At 42.2% G+C, this 21,990-nt stretch overlaps 1 protein-coding gene across 2 annotated transcripts; it reads right to left on the minus strand.

Annotated features, from left to right (window-relative positions):
* Positions 1-98: 98 nt before the first annotated feature.
* On the minus strand, positions 99-21,990 carry ENOSF1 (enolase superfamily member 1). Of its 2 annotated transcripts, XM_073331439.1 has the most exons (16): positions 21,824-21,990; positions 21,186-21,294; positions 16,372-16,487; positions 15,374-15,460; positions 14,146-14,172; positions 12,559-12,631; positions 12,304-12,342; positions 11,721-11,803; positions 10,815-10,849; positions 10,203-10,290; positions 9,246-9,380; positions 8,558-8,599; positions 3,177-3,306; positions 2,748-2,847; positions 1,428-1,509; positions 99-726 (listed from the first exon to the last, which is right to left on the minus strand). In XM_073331439.1, exons 1-16 carry the CDS (start codon positions 21,905-21,907, stop codon positions 631-633), a joined length of 1,326 nt encoding a protein of 441 aa, XP_073187540.1. In that variant the 5' UTR covers positions 21,908-21,990; the 3' UTR covers positions 99-630. The 2 variants fall into 2 exon arrangements, with proteins under 2 accessions (XP_073187540.1, XP_073187541.1); XM_073331440.1 differs by lacking the exons at positions 10,203-10,290; positions 10,815-10,849.

Below are 21,990 nucleotides of genomic sequence, written 5' to 3' on the forward strand. Positions count from 1 at the left end.
ACTGGACTTGTTGTTTCTATACCTAACTGTACACTCAACAGCTTTTAGTTCCACAACATAACCAGTATGAAGTTTTATATAGGATTAGGACAAGAGCAGACAGTAAAGAATTTTATTTTAAATCTCTAAATTCAAATACTTTAGTATATTGTGAGAAAATCCACTGGAACAATTTACCAAGGGTCATGTTGGATGCTCCAACGCTGGCTATTTTTAAAACAAGAGTGGATGTGTGTGATAGTTCAAAAAATTATTTTGGGGAAATTTTAAGGCTTGTCATGTAGGAGGTCAGATTAGGTGATTACAGTGGTCCCTTTTGCCCTTGGAATCTATGAAAACAGATACTGCAGAGTTACTGAGTTCTAGACTAGTTCTAGAAATGAAGTTCATTGCCTATCCATTAGTTACACTAAAGTATAACAACTTTGCTGGATTATAGGCCTCAGTCATTTCTTTAAACAGCCTGGACTATGTGTTATGTTAATTCCTGAAGGTTTTTGCCTGGTGACACAAAAGCATTTACTGGCAGCTGAAATCTTGTATCATCACCTAACAATAGGGCATGAACAGCTTGGGAAATTTAATCTTCTGCCTGAAAACTGTCAGGGTTAGACTTAATGCAGTAGTACTTTATGGCTTAGAAAGGAGCTTCTGCCAAATTTCTCCCTGAGGAAACTGGAATTTCCTTACAGAATCTTCTTTCATTTCAGTGGAATATCCAGCATCCTACAAGATTAAAAAAAAAAGTTGCCATTTAGAAAGTGATACTAGATCTAGTCCCCTCTTCATTCAAGTAACTTAACTGCTGTCATGCAACTGGAGAATAATAATTGTAATCTCTGTGCTGCTGGGGATCATGCCAGGCTAATTTGTAATACAGAAGGTATCAGCTGTAACTAGTGTTCATCTCCTAACACCTGATGCAAATGTTAAATGGAAAACTAGAGTTCTAAAGTCTGGGCTGAACAGAATTGTAGTTAAGCAATCTTTAGTTTTGGAATACGAGTTTCAGTGAAAAACTGAGAATGTTTTAAAGCGTCTCCAGTGAATTATTCTCCCTCATGCCCTCTTCTCCAGCTGAACAGAGAAGTTTAAGTATTAATACTTTTTTTTACCTAAGTTGGTTAGCCCAGCAATGCAGATATATTAAACATCGGTAACTAAAGAATTGCTTTGGGTTGAGGTTTTAGGCCAGGGTCACACCACTTCCTGAAGCATGTGTGCTGGAATGTATACCTTTCATTTCAACAGTTCTGAACTGCCAAACCTATGCTATCGTTTAGTCTAATAACACCTCTCCAACTTTTTTTCATTCTGCAGATGACTGTAAAAGGAGTCTCACAAGCAATCTTTGTTTTAAACTGCTTGTAATTAAGATGCTTTCTTTACAAGGCCACTTAAGTACAGTGGATACTCTCATAGCATACCTGAGGTGGTACATAGGAAGCTTTCTGGATTACAACAGGATATTTGAAGTGTTCATGCAAATGATCTACATACTCGCACATCCTGCAAGAAAGAGGAGGGATGGTTTTCAGTTTTACCTAATTGTGTACTTATTCATGGCTATTATCCCTGACAAAGAAACAAGGCTGGGGTAAAAGTTAGACAGATATTTGTATCCCAATTATCAAAATTAGGAGGCTTCGTTTTAGAAGCAGAAACTACTGCTAGACAGTGTTCCATATTGATCAACTAGAATCTGTTTGGCATTTTAGCTTAGTGAGGACTGGTGGTCTCAATAAAATAAGCCAGATCAAGAACACAGGGCAGAAGATGGGGCCTTTGGGCAGTATGTAGGGTTAGGAGAGCAAGATTCAAACTTCCTTTTTCAATACAGACAGAGATTAGTAAATTTATACAGAAGAGCTTATACAGAAGAGCTTTGTTTACTGATTGGAAAATCCACAAAGTACCACAAAAGCTTGTGCTATGCTAGCCAATGTGGATACAGAATGTATGCATCTAACATGGGTATTTAAAGGGTATAAACAAGACTATTTTCTGCAGCAAGGGAAATCACTAACGAGGGCAGCTGAAGGGCTGGGTCTGCTCCTCAGTTTATGAATTACCAAGAACACTTCTGTGGCTGTAGATCAGCAAAATTTACCAAACAAGGTCTAAGGCAATTTTAAATATACTGCTCCAGAGACAAGGAAGATCAAAACAAGAGGAATGGTTTATGATTCAGCTGATTTTAAATGTGAGCAAAAGATGAAGCTACAATATTTGACTTTAATATTTACAAAACAACTAGTGCAAAGAACAGGAATATACAGCCAACAGGAGAGTTTCAGGAAATTTGTGTTTGCAATAATGTGAAAAAATTGTTCATTGCATTCAAAGAAGGCTAATACAATCCGAAGCTGATATTAAACAAGACAAGGGAAGTTGTTAGATCCTTTTGGGAAGCTACACGTAGAATGCTATTCAACTTAGAGCAGGGAGTTAATCCTTTGGGTCATGAATGTGTTGGCCAGGGGTTGTAGGTGTGAGAGAGGTGCCAAAATATAGTTCCAAGAGTATAAAACAGTGTTTGTCAAAAATATTCCTGGCTCTTTGCCAGGCAATTGCCAGAGTGAAGTTCACACACTTCTGACTGGTTTAAAATTCTCTGGGAGAGCCACAGGGAGGTGAGTGGGTGGGTGTTGTTTTTGTTTACTGGTTCTTATTGCATGTCAACAGCCTTTTGGAAAAATAAGCCATCACCACTATTGAATATTACAGTAGCATTTCACATTACTAACCTGTTTTCAAGGCTTCCAGATACTGAAATATAGTCAAATATTATCAAGTGCTGAACCAACTCACAGAGCCCAACACCCCCAGCGTGAGGGCACACAGGAACTGAAATGAAAACAGAACAATCCCTTTAAACCAATCTGAAGAATAAAGGCAAACGACTAGATTATTCAGAAAGCTTGTGTACCAACTCTGCTGGTGTTTAACTACAGCTTCAATAGCACCCCCGGCAGCCCTAGGGAAACTCGGCTTCCAGTAATAAGGGACCAAAGGCATTTTGAATTCGTACTAAAGTGTGACAGAAAACAAATGACTGAACCACACACAAGCGCATGCTCATGAGTTAGCAACATGACAGCTGAAGAAGTTGCATGGCAAACTGGCTTAGAACAAAAGAGGTTTTAGTGCTACTGACACACTTCCAAGAGCCTTACTTTGAAACTTTTTGGCCATCAGCAACACAGACAAGTTTTCATTCACACTTCCCAGCCTGCAGCTGTCAATCTGGAGATAGCTCAGGGCCTTAGCCTGTAGGAGCTGCTTAAATATCACTCTATTGTGGCACTGCGGGGGAGGGAGGGGGAGAGAAAAAAAAGTTAAGCCCCAGAATCTAAGGAATTGGCAGGATATTACAAGAACTGTGGCAATGCAAGTCAAAACAATTGTACAATGTTCCCACTATGTTTCCTATTAAAACCAAGTTCTTTTTCCACTTAGCTGGAACAATGCACAGAAGTGCAGAGGGTTGCAAAGCATTTTACAAACATTAAAGAATCACAGTACAGTTGTAAAGTAGAGGCATAGTAGAATTACATCTATTTTACAGCTCTCTGAACTGAGGCACACAGAAATGTCACTATTTGCCTAAGTTCACACAGCAATTCAGTGGCAAAGCTGGGATCAGAACTGAGTCCTAATTTAATGTTTTGTTTTAATTGCCAGGCAAAACTCCTGCTCTTAATTGCATGTTACCCCTCATGTGAATGACTGGGCTACTGCAGCACTCAGACAGCAGTAGTGAATACACAGTGGTTCTGTCGGCTGTGGAAGACTATTTCTTCTCATGGACTCCTGCAGACCAGTCCAATGAGATGATTAGGGCCCTACCAAATTCACAGCCATGAGAAATGTGTCACAGACTGTGAAATCTTTTGTGTACTTTTACCCTACTATACAGATTTCATGGGGAGACCAGCATTTCTCAAACTGGAAGGCCTGACCCAAAAAGGTGTCACAGGGGCAAGGGGTTTCACAAGGTTATTGTGGGGGCAGGGGAGGTGTCACAGTATTGCCACCCTTACTTCTACACTGCTCTGAAGGCAGCACCCTGCCATGCCACCCTTACTTCTGCGCTGCTGCCTTCAGAGCTAGGCGGCTGGAGAGTGCATACAGAAGTAAGGGTGGCAATATCGCTCCCTCCCCAAATAACCATGCAACCTCTCCACAGCTGAATAGCTGTGTCAAATATAAAGGGAAGAGTAAACCCCTTTAAAATCCCTCCTGGCCAGAGGAAAAATCCTCTCCCCTGTAAAGGGTTAAGAAGCTAAAGGTAACCTCGCTGGCACCTGACCAAAATGACCAATGAGGAGACAAGATACTTTCAAAAGCTGGGAGGAGGGAGAAAAACAAAGGGTCTGTGTCTGTCTGTATGATGCTTTTGCCGGGGACAGAATAGGAATGGAGTCTTAGAACTTTTAGTAAGTAATCTAGCTAGGTATGTGTTAGATTATGATTTCTTTAAATGGCTGAGAAAAGAACTGTGCTGAATAGAATGACTATTCCTGTCTATGTGTCTTTTTTGTAACTTAAGGTTTTGCCTAGAGGGATTCTCTCTGTTTTTAATCTAATTACCCTGTAAGGTATCTACCATCCTGATTTTACAGAGGTGATTCCCTTACTTCTATTAAAAGTCTTCTTGTAAGAAAACTGAATGCTTTTTCATTGTTCTAAGATCCAAGGGTTTGGGTCTGTGGTCACCTATGCAAATTGGTGAGGATTTTTACCAAACCTTCCCCAGGAGTGGGGTGCATGGGTTGGAAGGATTTGGGGGGGAAAGACATGTCCAAACTACGTTTCCCAGTAAACCCAGATAAAGTTTGGTGGTGGCAGTGGAAATCCAAGGGCAAAGGGTAAAATTAATTTGTACCTTGGGGAAGTTTTAACCTAAGCTGGTAAAAGTAAGCTTAGGAGGTTTTCATGCAGGTCCCCACATCTGTACCGTAGAGTTCAGAGTGGGGAAGGAACCTTGACAAGCTGAAATCATGAAATTTACTATTTTTAAAATCCTATGACTGTGAAATTGACCAAAATGGACTGTGAATTTGGTAGGGCCCTAGAGATGATGGATGATCTTAGTCAAGTGTCTTAACTATTAAACTCAGGATTCCATTTCTACCTCTGCCACAGACTTCTTACGTAGATGTTGGCCAAGTCACTTGATCTTTGTGCTTCACTTTCCAATCTGTAAAATGGGGATAATAGTACTCCCCTACCTAACAGGGGAAGTAAGATAAATACATTCATGTTTATGTGATGCTCAGATATTATGGTATGGAAAAACCTCTACGTACAATATATAAAGCCTATTACTCAGGAATTGGCCTTTAGTCTGCCAGGCAGGTCTGTGCTAATAGTTCATTCAAACCCATTCTCCTTAATAGATGTCATTATTCACACCAAAAATTAAATATTCTATCTGCTGGCAAACAACAGCTGGAGGTCAGCATCACAATGAAATACGGTGAAAGCAGGGCTTTGCATGAGAAACTGGCAACAGAGTAAACCTATGCTAATGCAGGGTTTCTCATTGCTCACTGGCAGCTGGAGAGAATTTGCTAAATTATGTTGCTTTGCTCTGTAGATTTAGTAGAAGAGTTTGGCAGGAAGAGGTATGTCATTCATGAGCACAATAGAAAACAATTCAATTTGGTGCTGAAGCTGGTTTTCTTAAAGGGACCAGTCATTTTATTGATAGCTAACAATTTGTACATTACATCCAGAGAGGAGCTCAGGAAATGAGGTCTTTGGACTGCTAAGATACTTTTACATGCTGCTGATGTCTAGGGTGACCAGACATCCAGTTTTTAAAGGGACAGTCCCATATTTAAGACCTGCTGCAGGGATCTCTCTTAAAAACGGGCAAATTGTCCCATATTTTCTGTCTCCCTCCCATCAGTACTGGTGGGTCCTCCTGCTGGCCGGATCCCTGCTCACCAGCTGCCTGCCTATCAGCAGTGAGTGGGGGTCCAGTGGCCAACAATGGGGGTAGGTGTACAAGGCTTGTGGCAGGGCAAAGCTACAGCACGCAGGGTTGGCCAATCCCCTTGCTGGTCCATCAGCTCTGCCCCCACTGTGTGCTGGCTCTCAGCCAGCAGGCCCTGCACCCCGTTTCCGGCCAGCACTGGCTGCGCACTGCGAGCTGCAGTGGCTGACGAGTGCAGGTAGGTGCCAGGCGGCAGCTGGTTACATGTCACCTCTGATGCTCACCCATTGGCCCTTTACTTGCTCCTCCTCTTGCTGTCCTCTCCCTGCTTTGCCCGTTCACCGCCCCCAGCTCCCCCATATCCCCCGCAAGCAGGCCACGTCCCACTCCCAGTGCTGTGCGGAGAACCAGCCCCTGGTCAGATCACTCAACTCACCAACAGCCTGGCCGGCAGGCTCCTTCCTTCCCCCACTGCCGCTGGTTGGGCCAGCGCCCTGGGAAAGCCCAAGACCCTCCATCCCAGGACGCTGGCCATAAGGAGCCAAGCCCTGCATGTGCCAAAGCCCCACACAGCGCTGGCACAGGGAAGCCTCTTCACCCCTCAGCTAAGCTCTGGAGTGGCGAGGGGGAAAGGGGTTTCGGGGCGGGAAGCGATTTCCAGCCTGTTTGTGCCCCGACCCTGCAGGCTCCACAGCAGCCCCCCAGGCAGGGGCTTAGCACCCTCTTCACACCCCCAACCCCCTGTCCCAGGTCCTGCACCCCAGGGAGTGTAGGGCTGCTTCGTCGCCTAGGCACCCTCGCCTGCTGAGCCACCTCTCTGATGGGGTTCGCTGAATCCCCTGCAGTCAGTTTCCCTGGGCCCTGATGCACAATGCATCCTTAGGGCTTAACCCCTTCCTGCCCATGCTATAGCCAGGCGACAGGAGGCAGCTGGGTTATGTCGGTGGCCAGCAGCAGCCTGGAGGTGTTAGCTGCCTTTTGACACTGTGCGGGCAGGGAAGGACAAGCTGCTTCCAGCCACAGGGGAGTGGGGGAAGGGGGGAGAGATGAGCTCTGCAAAGACACAGGCCAAGTCATCCCTTCCCCCCTTTCCCTGTCGTTGGAAGGAGCTCCCATCCCTTCCCTCCCGCAAAGTGCCAAAAGGCTGCTGCTGGCCACATTCTGGTGTGAACCTGGGCAGAAATCTGGGGAGGGGGGGCATGTGACCCTGTGTGCCCTCCCATGTTTCCTCAAGACGATGCAGCGCCAGGTATCAGGAGAGGTGGGTCCATCCTGGGGACCCAGCCAGGCACGGAGGGTGGAGAGCACCAGGCAGGGAGGGTTGGGTAGGTTCGTCACCCACACTGTGTTGGAGAAGTGTATGGGAGTGTGAGCTGTAGCTCACGAAAGCTCATGCTCAAATAAATTGGTTAGTTTTTAAGGTGCCACAAGTACTCCTGTTCTTTTTGCGAATACAGACTAACACGGCTGCTACTCTGGAACCTCTCCTTGTGTGAGCCCTACAGCTTTAAAGGTAAGAAGGTAACTAAAAAGAATCCAACTACGCAGTATTTCTTTTTAACAGGGGCTCAGTCAACTTGATGTTAATGTGAATGTTTGTACTGCATAGTACTGATTGAATGTCGTTGAACTCGCTTGAATACAAGTAAGTTTACCATGCGCCCCATATTCAGCATAGCGAAATATGGTCATCCTACTTCTGTCAGTGCCTCTTGGAACTAGTGCTAGCAAGAAGCTAAGGGTGGGATCTATAAAAGTATTTAGGTGCCAACTTTAGGCCCAACTAGGGTCCGCAAAGCTCCGGCCCGGCTGCTGCTAAACCCTGTAGGCACCGAAATTCACTCAGTGCCTGAGTTTTTACACTAAAGAGTTCCCTAGTCACCTATGTTTTTGCCTCTCTGCATGTTCACTGTTGCCCTCAGGGCCTGATACCTAACAGATCAGATCCGCAGCATGTGACTTATGCGGCTGAATGCTTATCTTCCCCCGTCTGTGAATTGCTCTGCGGCTCAGCTGGGAGATAGGCACCTGAGTGCCTCAAGTGAAGCAAGTTCACACAAAAACAACAAGAGGGCAAAGGAGGCTAATCAGCCTTTAGCACAGTGATTGGGTACTCACTCAAAATGTAGGAGACCCAGGTTCAAGTCTCCCCTCCACCTGCAGAGGAGAAGGAATTTGAATGGTCATCTGCGACCTCTCAGGTGAGCCCTCTTACCTCAAGGCTAGAGAGTCATTCCAACTCCTCCTCTGGCTCAAGTACTTAATTAAAGCAGGGAACTTCAACAGCGAACATTGAGGGAGCCCTCCATCAGGATGTTTCATAGGCCAATGGTTAGGGCACTCAGCTGAGAAGTGGTAGATCCCTGTTCAAACCTTCATAATAAATTCATCACAACAAAATCTTCCCAGATTGTCCAGACAAATGGGGTGGGGGAGAGAATACCTATCAAAGTTGGTCTTAAATTTTGTGAAATAAATCCAAGGCTGTTTTCAGTCATGTTATTTAATTCCCAAGTGAGAAATCAAAGTGAACTTTGGCACAAATTCTCGAAAGTCACGAAGCTACATTAAATAAATGACTGAATAAAAACAATTAATTAGACACCCACTTACTTGTTCTCCTGTTGCCACACCAATTCCTAATGGTGCCAAGGCCTACAAAAATAAATAATAAATAAACAAAAAACAAAGGACTTGGTTCTAATCTGTAATTCCCAAATACTGGTCCTCACCAGAATGAGGAGACAGAGAGAGAAGAACAGCTAACAAAGTGCAATGTTTACTTGCTATGCATCTAGAAGAAACTAAGCGTTGTGTAATTTTTTGTTAGTGCATTTTATGCTGCTTTTTTGCTACCCCAATAATATGTGAAGAATTATGTAAGAGGGTGTGTGCTGCCATAAGGGGATATACATCTGCGGCTCAAGCATTACTATTAGCTATATCACATTATGAGCACATATCCTGGGCTAGCATTAATCTAACTTTACTGAAACACCAATCCACACATATTAAAAGAAAAAGACACATACACGTTTCCGGGCAAATCCTGGTTGCTTTTCTTGTGCAAGCATGATAGTCTCATGGCCTTTGATATAATCTTTGGACCATGCTTTTCGTTTAAGTGTAATGGAATACAAACACAGGATGTGCCCAGGATCTTGTAGCAAACATATTTAATGACTTTTGACAGCTGGTTTCAGCCTGAACTTTGAACATTCCAAACAGCAGCGTCAATAAATGAATCACTACTGCTCTCTGGTGTGTAGTCACTAAGTCATTACTGAAATGAAAAACAAACCTTAGAAATGGCTGCATGTCCAAGAATATCATCGGGAGAAGTTGGCTCCTCAATCCATAATGGTTTAAATTCAGCTAATTTAGTGACCCACTCTATTGCTTCCTTCACTTCCCATCGTTGGTTAGCATCCAGCATCTGAGAGTAATTACAAACAAATTCACTTATATGACTCCACTGAATTTTTATATATGAAATTGTCAAAAAAAAACCAACCCCATAATGTTGCTATAAATTAATGAAAAAAGGAAATTCAGACAGTGTAGATCACTGCTGTTTTCTGATCTTTAACACATCATATGATATGTTATGATGTAGAACATGTTCTACAATTCCTAGACTCAATAAAGGTAATGATAAAATAATAGCCTAAAAGATGACCTTCAGGTGGAAATCCAAAATTATGTTTTGCTGGAAATGCTGCTTTCAGATGACACATTAAATCAAAGGCCCTGGTGTACTGTAATTGTTAAAAGACCCCAGGAAACTTCTTACAAAAGTGAAGGTCATGGATTTGGTCTCAAATCCTTATTCCAACTGTGGTAGTTGTATTCTGCTTTTCTGAATTTCTTCACCAGGTTTCAAATGAATATGATATTGTCAACTTCTCTCCCAAATGTCTGTGTAGTGTTCTTGTACACCATTAAAGAGGTGACACCCTGAACTCCAGAAGTGACTGTTTCAGTAGCAGGCAAAACAATTTCTATATAGTAAGTGAGTGAAGCACTCTGGAACAGGGATGGTTGAAATTTTTCAACAGAACTGGGTTGGGTTTTTTTGGCTGGGGGTTGGAGGGGGAAAAAGCACTGGTGGTCAGAAAACTGGGTTAGATTTCAATGGGAGTTTTGGCACAAGAAATATTGGTACAGGGTGAGATCAATCATGTATCTACATGAAGAGACAGCCATTTTATATTTAAAATTATTTAACAGTGTAGTCATTAAAAAAAAAAATATTCACCAGTGTCTTGTCAGGGCCAATCATTTCTCTAAAAAGTCTGCATCTACGAATGTCATCCTGCAGATCGGCACCAACCTTTACTTTAAACCTAGACACAACATTTATCATAAAATGTAGGTCATTTCACCACGATTAATGTAGTGATAACTTTCCTCTACGAGAAACTCTAAACTCAAATTTACAAAAACACCAGAGTCAGTGTTTTATGGTCAATATTTCCTTATCACATCTGTCCCTTTTCCAGCACACTTCATCCTTGTTTAACAAAAAAGAAAAAAGACAGCAAATACCTTTCCATGAATCAACAGGAAAGCAATTACCTTTGTTAGCTACTAGCCTACAGTTTGCCCAGAGGAGAGCTCATTTTGCCATACATTTACTTAGATACCTACTGTAATGGTATGTTACGGAATAGCAGAAAGGGAAAATATTTTTTAAAAATATCAGAAGCAAAGACATCTCTTCTCAGAATGTAGAGATTGAAAAGACCTATAGGGTCATCCATCTAGTCTGTCTCGGTGCCAAATCAGGACTGATCTCGATAGTATATTTCTATTTGCTACTAATCATTAAACAGAAAAGTTCAGCAAATGAGATAATTGTTTACTATACCTTGTCCAACCATCCTTCAATGCATCTGTGCATAGCTGCAGAGAAAATTACATCTATTATACCTCCAAGTAGCTGCACTACTTAATATGTAGACCAGTATTTATTTACAGGCTGTCTAACCCAGGGTGAACTTTCTAACCATTTCTTTATTGACAACAGTGTAGTGCAGACAGTAATTGAGAGCAGAGGTATGAATAACGTCCAACTGAATTGTAGGATCCAAATTCCTCAATATATGTAAAGAAATACTTTATGCATTTCTTTATTTTCATGTATTATGCATGACAGTCCTATGACACAGAAAGCTGAACTTTTCCAAAAAACTAAACCAGATGATAAACATGTATTGTACTAACCAGACCTCAGATCCCAGAGCTGTGAAGAGCCTTCATGATATTTCACTTTGAAGGCAGATTTAGTTACAGCAAACTAAGGCCACTTTACTTCTGAAGGAGAGTTTCCACACAGGGGTTTAATGCACTTTAACTTCACACCTTTTGTTAATTCATCTTCACTTTCCTGAGCATCCCCATGTAGACAAAGCCCATTGTCTGCACCAATGTAGCTGCACAAGTGCAATCCTCTAGTTATACACAATACATCAGTGTAAACTGGCTTGCAATGGTCCATGCTTATCCCCAACAGCTACAGCTAAAACCCCAAGGTAGACAAGGCTATAAAACCCTTCCCACTGTGGCTAGCACAAAAGCCAATGAACAACCAGGCCCACAGAACAGGGCCACCTTTCACACATATCCCTCCCACATATGCAATGCTTAACGGTTTCGCTTTGCATCTGAGCCAAAACTAAGCAACCCCTGAGTGCTGAATCATCACCTTGGCATTCCTCACTGGATAGAAATGTTTAAAATCTTACTTCTGTAATCTAATGTCAAAGAATCAAACCTGTTTTAACTGCTGGTCCGGGTAGCCCAGCCAGGCACAAGACGTGGTATAAGCAGGGTATCCATGCTTTAACACTTGCTCTTCTAAAAAACCAAAGAATGTCACCAATGAACAGATGATTAGTTTGATTTTTAAACTCCTTTCATTTCCATGAGTAACGACTTATCTAAAACTAGAATACAATCTCATTTTAATCAGGGCAGATGAAATTTGCTGAGAAAAATCCTCCCTATCCTCCCCTTCTTTCCAAAATGTGGGAGAGCTTCAGCTCAGAAAAATACCTTTAGGGTGTAACCAGCACGATCACTATGCCATCGTGACTGACACAAACATTCACTGAGGGGTTCCCAAGCAAATGGCCACCAAGACAGCACAAGCCCCCTCTATATGTACACCTCCCCAATGACTCATAAGGAGGAGATAACACACAATGCATTCAGCCTCATACAAGAGCGTCAATTGTCACATTCCACTTCCCAATGACTAGGACCCTCCAGGATGCAGAGAGCCTCATCAATCATGCGATGTGTTCAGTCCTTTATTCTCCTACAAGACAGCAAAAGTAAACTTGGTTTAAACTTACCTCTTTCCGTCTTCCCAAGAAGACCATTTTGGAGTATTTCTGCATGAGGGCAAGGGAGAAAAAGAGGGGAAGATTACTGCATTAACCAAAGTTCAGTTCCTCCACATCCTACCACCACACTCTGCTGTTTTCATAAAACAAGATTCTGATCTGTTTACTTACAAAGAGTAATGCCCTACTGCTCGAGTAAATCAAATCAAAATCAAAAACAGCTCAAGGAGTAAGGGGATCTTTCTTGACAGAAGGATGACTTACCATGAGCTTCTTCTTCTGTTAGTGCATCAGTAATATACCTGAAATCTATGCAGGATAACAACTGCTTTGGGTCCTGTTAACAAAATATTTAATGTAAATCAAACAGCAAAGAATAATAAAATCACATGATTACAAAAAGGCAATACTAAGGTAACATATACATCTGCCGTGTGAGCCCTCTATCAGCCTTTTCCCTGTCACAGACAGTACTGAGAATGGATTCACCGACTCTAAAATCAAACTGATTAACTGACTCTGGCAAACTTTAAAGTTCTAATCCAACAAATATTTAGGCATGTGCTTAAAGTTAAGCATGTGAGTAACTCCATTTAACTCAATGGTGCCACTCACACACTTAATGTTAAGCATGTACAAAAATATTTGCACAGGGTGTAATTGATTAACAAACATTAAAAAAATTACTAATCCATTTGGAATGCTTTAGGTGTGCAAATCTGTACATACTATAATCTTCACACAGAAACGACAGTGCACTCAGCATCAGAGGCTGCTTTTTGACTCCTTTGAAAATCTGTCTCAAGAGAGTATTTATCAAAAGAGGATTGAAAGCAATTTATTGAAATAGTTTGAGAAAAACCCAATTCAATACATTTTAAACTGAGAAGGGATTCAATATTAACAGGTTGCAGAAAAGAGACTGAAAACATGAGCTACTTTAGGCATATTAAAAAAAATGAAGATTTCATTTAAAAAAAGAACAAAAACAAACAAACCACACTAAATCCCCAATCCTGCAACGATTTATGTACACGCTTAATATCCGAATATAAAATCTGCTACTAATGAATCAAGAGATTGGACTTTTACTTTCTGTAAATACATCAACCTTTATTACTGTATACAGAGGCCTGTATTTTCAAAAGTGACTAGTGATTCTGGGTACTTGCTTTAGGTGTCCTATGTTGAGACCCCTTATTGGGGTCTGATTTCCAGAAGGATAGTGCTAACTATGTTGTCAATGTATCTCAAAGTCGAGCACCCAAAAACAGAAGCATCCAAAATGACCCGTCACTTTTGAAAGTGCAGGCCAACGAGATCTGAATATTTGCTAAAAGTCAGATGATGAAATATTTACTTATTTCCCCGCAAAAAAATAATTACTTGTTAATATAAAAACCAACCAAACCCCAATAATCGAATCCCTACATTTGTCTTGGCAAAAAAACACAGCTCCTCAGCCTAATCATAAGGGTTAAGGTCAACTTTTAGGTTTGCACTTTAAAAACATAATTTACTGGTATCAGTACAGACGGGTTCCAGTTGCCATATATAGTATCGTAGCTGGACAGCACAGAGTGTGTATCAGTGCTCCCATTAAAGGGGCCGATTTGCACAGCTGTGTAGTGCCAGAAAGAGACATCCTGGGAGAAGAAGAGCCCTCCAGAGCAAAATGTCACATCCACAGCTTGTAGCACCCTTTGGTTTCTACAGCCTTGGAATGAGCTACATGGCCAGAGAGGTACTTATAGCCTAGATACTGCCTGAAATTTTTACTCTTCTACTGCATCAAAAACATCAGTGTGGAACAGTGGTAACATTAGCTCACATATAATAAGATTTTCTTACCATGTCAACTAGTAACTTCCACAGAGGCTAAAAAACAAAGCAATTAAATTATATGAAATGGATGGAGAGCACATAAAAGCAGCATACAGGTGATATTTTATCTTGGAGTGACAAAAAGTAAGTGTGGAAAACATTTACATTTGACGCCAAATGCATCTGGCTGATGTGGTTCCCAAATCAAGACAGGAGATTCAAGATGTCAAGCCCCAGGCTAAATTACTTTAACAGGAACATCTCTGTCTGTGCCGCCTCGTTATGGCCAGGACACTGATCCTGGACCCACAAATAGCTGGTGTTAACTCACTTTTATTATGTTAAATTAGTCAGACTTGAAATGCTGACGGGACACTATTACTGGAAATGGTTATTTATACTGAAGAAATTGATCCTTTCTACTTTTAAGATTTCTGTGGCACTACTTCTTATGCCCCTTACGTTGGACTGAGTCACGCTCCTGGATACTGACAAGTTTAGAGGTGCCCATTACCCTTTCCTAGGAAAGGGAAAGTATCACAATAACTCTATAAGACAATGGTTTGCAGTGTTGTCCTAGCTGTCTTGGTCCCACGATAATTAGAGAAACAAGGTGGGTGAGGTAATATCTTTTATTGGACCAACTTAACACGGTAGCGATGATTTACTACTACAGTACTATTATTATTTACTACTTCTATTGTGGTGGTATCTAAGAGTCCTAGTCACAGACCAAGACCCCCATTGTGCTAGGTGCTGTACAAACACAACAAAGTGATACTCCCTGCCCTAGTTTTTTTTTTTTTTACAGTGTCTAACACCGTGCTACGTGCCCCAGATAGAAATATATGAGCCTTGCTCCAAACAGCTTACAAGGCCATACTAGAAAGTAGTTACAAGGAATTCGTAATTTTATGAACAGTCTGCAAAGGAAGAAGAAGAAAGGAGAAATCAAGAAAAAATTAGTTAAGTAGAGCTGGTCAAAAAAGGTTTTGTAAAGATGTCATTGTTGGTCAAAATTTAAACAAAAAATGTTGCTGAATTTTCCTCCCAGCCAGCTCTACTGGTAAGTGGTGTATAAGTGTCAGCTACTAAAGCCTCAGTCCCACAAAATGAATAGCCCCAATGAACTCAGTGGTGGGCATCCATGAAATTAGGACCAGGATCTAAATCTGCAAAAAGCATATCAGGATTCAGACTCGCTAATTTAACAAATAAAGGGACATTTTTTGGCCATGTGCCCTAAGTACATCACCTTTCCCTCCTGCTTAGCCCACAAATCCCACACGGCATTCAGAACAGCAGCTGTAGCCAAATGCACGGCACCTTTCTCTGGACCAATCTGTTGAAAAGAAACAAACAACCAACCATACAGTTACCTATAATGGTTTAGCATACCTTGGGGTCTTCATTTCTAGTTACAGAGTAACAGCCGTGTTAGTCTGTATTCGCAAAAAGAAAAGGAGGACTTGTGGCACCTTAGAGACTAACCAATTTATTTGAGCATGAGCTTTCGTGAGCTACAGCTCACTTCATCGGATGCATGCCGTTTATTTGAGCATGAGCTTTCGTGAGCTACAGCTCACGAAAGCTCATGCTCAAATAAATTGGTTAGTCTCTAAGGTGCCACAAGTCCTCCTTTTCATTTCTAGTTAATGACCATTAGCAAACGTATACATCTGGACAACACAACAAAAGGAAAAACCACTGGAATTAAAAAGATAAACCTCTGTTCATCAGAAATTGAGAAAAATCTGAAGTTGGTGTGTATTAAGTGCATTGTGAGATTACTACAATGGCTATATTGATATCTAGTTCATCTTAATACCAGCTGAGTTTTCAATTTCCAAGAATACTAGACACTGTATAGAAATAATATTTCGTGAACACTTGCAAGTCGGAAAAAAGAACAGATAAAGACACAGCATTTGGGCTCTAAACACAGGGAAACAAAGAATCTGGACCCCAAGCCCCACTTCTGCTATTGGATCTATGTGGGTGGATACTTTCATTTGTCTAAAGCTCCCTTGAAAACAACAGGGCTCTGGATGCGTGTATGGGTTCTGCCCGTGTAGATCCTATTGCAATGTTAGAATCCTGGTTGTGAAACAGAAATTTCGCCCCCCCCCCCACGCCATAACTGCACAGAAATCCTTATCTAAAAATACTTTTATATGTGTCCTTACAGAGTTCATAACACAAATTCATGTTTGTTGCCATCCACTTCACAACACTCCATAAGATACCCCTTACCCATCGGAGCTGTCCGTCACTGGTGAGCTGCCTGTAGAATCCTCTAAAATCGCTGACAATTTCTTCTAGGTCTTTATTAACCACGTGAATGGAGAGAGCGTTAACTGCACAAACAACTGCAAAACACACCAGAATTTGTTGCTTTAATACCACACAGTGACTAGAACAAAATTACTAGAACACTAGTTCTATTGTTCAACCACTGTTTTAGAATTTCACCTTTTCTGCATAGGTGCTGGACCTAGGGGTGCTGCCATACCCCCTGGCTTGGAGTGGTTTCCATCATACACAGGGTTTGTAGTTTGGTTCAATGGATCTCAGCACCCCCACTATGCGAATTGTTCCAGCCCCACTGCGTTTCTGAGAGGGGCTTGGTCTAGCAGATTGAATATGTAACTGGGAGCCAGGAACACTTGACACGTAACATTGGCTCTGCCAATGATTCAGTTTGTGCGGCCTTAGATAAGCTACATAACTGCTCTGCATCTCACGTTTCCCTATTTATCCCCTGGTAAAGATAATACCTACCACCAAGAGAGGTTGTAAGGCTCAATTAGTTAATAACGGAAGGGTGTTTGAAGATGAAAAGTCACTTGCATGTCACCCTTTTCCCCAGAGAAAGATCTTGCTGCCAATGTAATCCTCAGGCACGCACACCACAGTAGCGTTCAGAGGGGGCAGCGTTATGCTATTGTGAGCACAAGGAACTACAGAAGTTTCCCTAAAATGCTGGGAGAAGACTGTTTCTTTGGATTTGATAGACCTCACCCACAGGACCTGTTGCATCTCATGCAGTATATATGGTACTTGCAGCCATGTTAAATTTCTCAATTCCTCATAAGGGATTTTGTTTCTGGTTATTGTATAATAATTGTGATCCAGGTGTTTTAACTCCCCCAAAAATCTACCCCATCTCATTTCAACACAAGCTCCAGCAGAGGATTTTGTTAGAGCAAAACACTAGCAAATCAAGAAAGTATCTTATACATCCATTGTTATCTAGCAGGCTGGACAGGGTGGAGGCAATCACAGAAAGGAGTGGACATGTCAGGAATTTTAGCACCATTCAACCATCATTTTCTGACACAGATAAGAAGAAATAAGAGAGAGAACAGCAAACTGCACAGGAAAGCTTGGGCCCAATCCTGTTAGGTATGCCTATTTAAGGCATTAGCTTGAGATTTGGGATGGGTGGGTTCAAGTCCCTCCTCCATCCCAGGCTTTGATGACCTTAGGCAAGTCTCAGTCTTTCTGTGCCTCAGTTGTCCTCTTGTAAAATGGGGAAATAATATTTCCCTTTCTCACAGGGGTATTGTGAGGATAAAGACTGGGAGGTGCTCAGCTACTATAGTGATGGGGGCCAGATAGGTAGCAACAAACACTCGCAAACTCTCATGAACTTCGGGAGAGTGGAGGGTGGTCAGTGCTCAGCACCTTGCCATACCAGGTCCAAAGTTCGCAAAAAGGACTGTATCTTCATTGAAGGTCTTATTGAAAGCCATAGCGAGACTCTTGAACCAGGAACAGATCCCTTTATCATGGCAAGTATGATTGTGTACAGTACACTGGAATATTTAGAGATTATTTTGCCATTATATGGACAAAAAACCCTGCTGTTTTTGATGGAGGAGACCAAGAGTTGTGAATACTTGATAGCTGTGTCTTCTTTATGCACCCAATGATACTTTTTTCCTTTTAAAGAGTAAATGGACTAATTTTGAAAATGTTTTACAAATATAGCTATAAAAAGGGAAAGACAACATATAATCTGATGTAGGATATCACCTCCATGGAGGATGATTCTTTAGAGTTCGTAACATATTTAGTATTGTCCCTATACTTGAGTGGCAAGGTTTTAATGGACTATGATTTTGGGACTGTCACATTGTGATCCGAGAATGCCAGAATGACGTTAGCTGAAAGGTTTCCAGGCAATAAAGCACTTATGAAGAGTTGCTTAGAGACCTACTTAGCAATTTTCTAAGAAAAAGTGGTGTGCAATGGATACATTGCTACTTCGTAAAGGCACAAATCTTACAATTGTTCAGAATGACCCTGGAAAGACAAAGGTTTGGTCCTGGATTGAAAACTTCCTCCCCCAAATCATCAGGCAGTATGTAATGATTAACACATTACAGGCTTTGCATGCACAATGCTTACAAACTGATGCTAGCTTCTGACCAGATAGGGGATACGTGCAGTGCAGATGTGCCCCTGGAGATGTAGAGCAAAGCTGAGAACCTGGATCCTATCTGTTTAAGAGCTTGAGCATTCATTATCTATGGACATGTGTAGCTAGGTGTATCTTGAACATACAGAAGAGCAGGAGCTGATTTTGCAAAGATAAATGTGTAAATAAATACACACAGATCGAGCCCTAAGAATCGATTTAAACCTATCTTTCCTTCCCTTTTCTTGCCAATACTAATGGCATCTATGTTTTCTTTCTCCAAATATTTTCTCCCTACTACCATAATAATAATATAAACTGATAGGCAGAAGACTGAGCCACACAGTTCAGATCATTTCACTTAGAGCAGCGGTTTTCAACCTTTTTTCATTTGCAGACTCCTAAAAAATTTCAAATGGAGGTGCAGACCACTTTGGCAGTCTTAGTCTATGGACCCCCAGGGGTCATGGACCACAGGTTAAAAAGCACTAACATAGAGCAAGCCCACAGCCTTCCTTAACCTTTCACGATTTCATTCCACCCTTATAAAGAGAGTGTTATGGCTGCAACGGAACATTCTCTGTGAGCAAGAGAAGGCAAAGCTGCTATTGGAGTGAAGCAAGCATCACTGTGTGAGAAACCAGCCATTTGTGTTGGCTAGGCCTCACCACCTCAAGGATGTCTAGAATGTGATCTCAGCTGTGCCTTGCTGCAATACGTCTTCTATATAAAAGAGAAACCGCTTAGGCCTGAAACCTGGTGAACACTTAGGGGACATGGATTTTCATACTGTGCTCACTGCACTGCGTGAAAATGCTATTGATTTCCAAGCATATGGACTTGTTCTTGAAAGGTGCTGAGCACTCTGGCCCCAATCCAGCCAAGCACTTAAGCACGTGCTTAACTTTAAGTGAGTGGGTCCCTCAACTTCAGTGGGGCTACTCGGGTGCTCATGTGCATTGCTGGAGTGGAACCAGAGTGCTTGCAAGATGAAGCCCTTATGTAATTCATAAGGACACAGACATGTCTCTAAGGGTCACCCATCAAACATCTAAGGCAATGGAGAGGTATTGGAGACTAACATTTAAACTTTAAATTAGTAGGATGGACAAAGAGCCTAAGCCCCTGTCTATAGCAGGGAAATTTTCTAAAACTTTCTCACTGTTCGCAGTGGTAGCAGCCTTAGCGTAGACAGTCTCCCAGCACTTTATACATCAGATCAATGAGACCTACTCCTAGAGGGATTACGTGACACAGTGATAAAAGGCTGACAGCCCATCTATACTACACTAGTAGTGTAAAAAGTTTGTCTCACTCACCAACAGGAGCTGGTCCAATATTACCTCACCCACCTTTTCTCTCTAATATCCTGGGCCCAACATGGCTACAACGTTGCTGCAGACATTTAAGCGCAAGAAGCATTTGTCACTCCTCTTATTGAGGATTAAAATTAAATAACTTAAATCGTGCCAACGACTATATCAGATACGCATACAAAGATTTCACAGTTAATTTGTGCAATAACTTTTCAAATCAAGTAATCTGGAGGTTCATATCTGCAAACGTCCATGGACATTTATGCACAGCAGAGACACCCCAAATCCAGCCATTATTATTTTGACAATTTATGCAATGCACCCAAAAAGCGTATAGGTGTTTTACAGATTAAAAAAGAGGCATGCTCCATGCCTTTACCATCTAAGGCCCTGATTCTGCAAAGACAGCTGAACAGATGGACAAATGGGTCCGGGGGCTAAGTCAATGGCGCTCGGTGGGTGCAGGGATTTGTTCACACAGTTCTCTACAGGATCAGGGCCTAATTTTCAGAAAGAAAATGCAATACAAAATGTAAATCACTGATACTATTCTCAAGTAAGTCTATGTGGCTAATGAGGGACTTAGCAGTATGAGAGGTTATTTGAACTGGCACAAATACTGAGGAGGGGAGAGGGAAAACATATTTCCCCCCACCCAACTTTTTACTATTCTGTGAATGTTCTCACTGATGCCCTCTCACTGTTCACATTTTCCTCAATCGCCTCAAAATGTTTGTTGTTACACCAATGACCAGAAAGAGCTGTAACCCATGGTAACAAAATTGCCTGGCAAGGGCAATTTCAAAAGTCAGTTCTGTTTTCTGTGTGGGGGTGGGGGAAAAGAAAGGAAGAAAGCAAGCAAGGACTGTTAAAAGCTTAAAGCATTTACAAGACATCAGCAAGTTTAGAATCAGGGAACCTGCAAGTCTGACAACTGCAGCCAGGATTAAAACTTTTTTGTAACAAACTCTTTTAGGGGAGATTATAAAGAGATTTTGCAGAACAGCTACTCCAGTAAGTGATTTATTGGAACAAAAATCAAGAAAAGTGCTAAATTGCAACCTCTACAACCCTATAAGCTGCCCCAAGACCTATGGCTTTTTTTTTTTAAATTCAGCAATGGTAAAATAATAAATTTGTTAGTCTGTAAGGTGCCACAAGTACTCCTTTTCTTTTTGCGGATACAGACGAACCCAGCTGCTACTCTGAAACCTAAAATGGTCCTGTATTTCATTTTCAAAAATGGAGAAACTGCATTAGTCATTGAACCCAATGCTTTCAGTGTGACTTGGGGCCCATTTGTGTTTAGGGACTGGATAATAACTTACCAACTTCTGTGCCTTTACCCAAAGTAAATGTTAATCCATAGCCTTTGAGTCCATCACGGGCATCAGTTTCTATTACAACATAGGCAGCAGAATAGTCAGGGTCCGGGTGCTAAATTAAAGACCAAAAACACCACCCAATATTGGAGCAAGAAACTTACAAAGGAGGACTGACACGGATTCACCCGCCATACGTCACACACCTCTTAGAGCAACAAAAAGCACCACAAAGCACTGGCAAAGAGGGCAGCAATCCAGGTAATTTAAGATTTGTGGCAAAATAAATATAGAAGTCTAGATCTGGGGGACTAAGGCAAGTCATCGCTCACTGAACAGTGCAAGTCCTTACAGGGGGAAGCGGATAGATTTTATCACCAGCATTTGATCTGAGCGAACGGAAAAGATTTACAGGCAAGAGGCTCACGGCCCAGGGGCTGCAGCCTCTGGCTCTAGCTCCAAATCCCCTTGCCCTGTTTAATGCAGTATCCCCATATCAGAGACCTTGGCTGCGCGCAGTCCGGCGCTGCGGCAGACCGGCCCGTGGAGACTCGCTGGGGCTGCGGAGGGGCTGGGGCAGCGGCTGCTCAGCGGCCCTGTGGCTACTGCAGCGCCGGAGAGCGGGAGGCGGCGGCAGCACTTACCATAGCATCGGAGCCATGGTGCCCCAGGGAGGTGGGGAAGCGGACGTCGCTCACCGCGAGCCCGGTGATCCTGCCCCGCACCATGGCCCGAGCCCAGCCCGGCCTCCTCCCGCCTCGAGACCACGGCGGCCGCGCGAGGGACTCACCCACCAGCGAGCGCTCCTCCC

The sequence above is a fragment of the Lepidochelys kempii genome, chromosome 2 (assembly GCF_965140285.1).
Source record: "Lepidochelys kempii isolate rLepKem1 chromosome 2, rLepKem1.hap1, whole genome shotgun sequence".
NCBI lineage: Eukaryota > Metazoa > Chordata > Testudines > Cheloniidae > Lepidochelys > Lepidochelys kempii.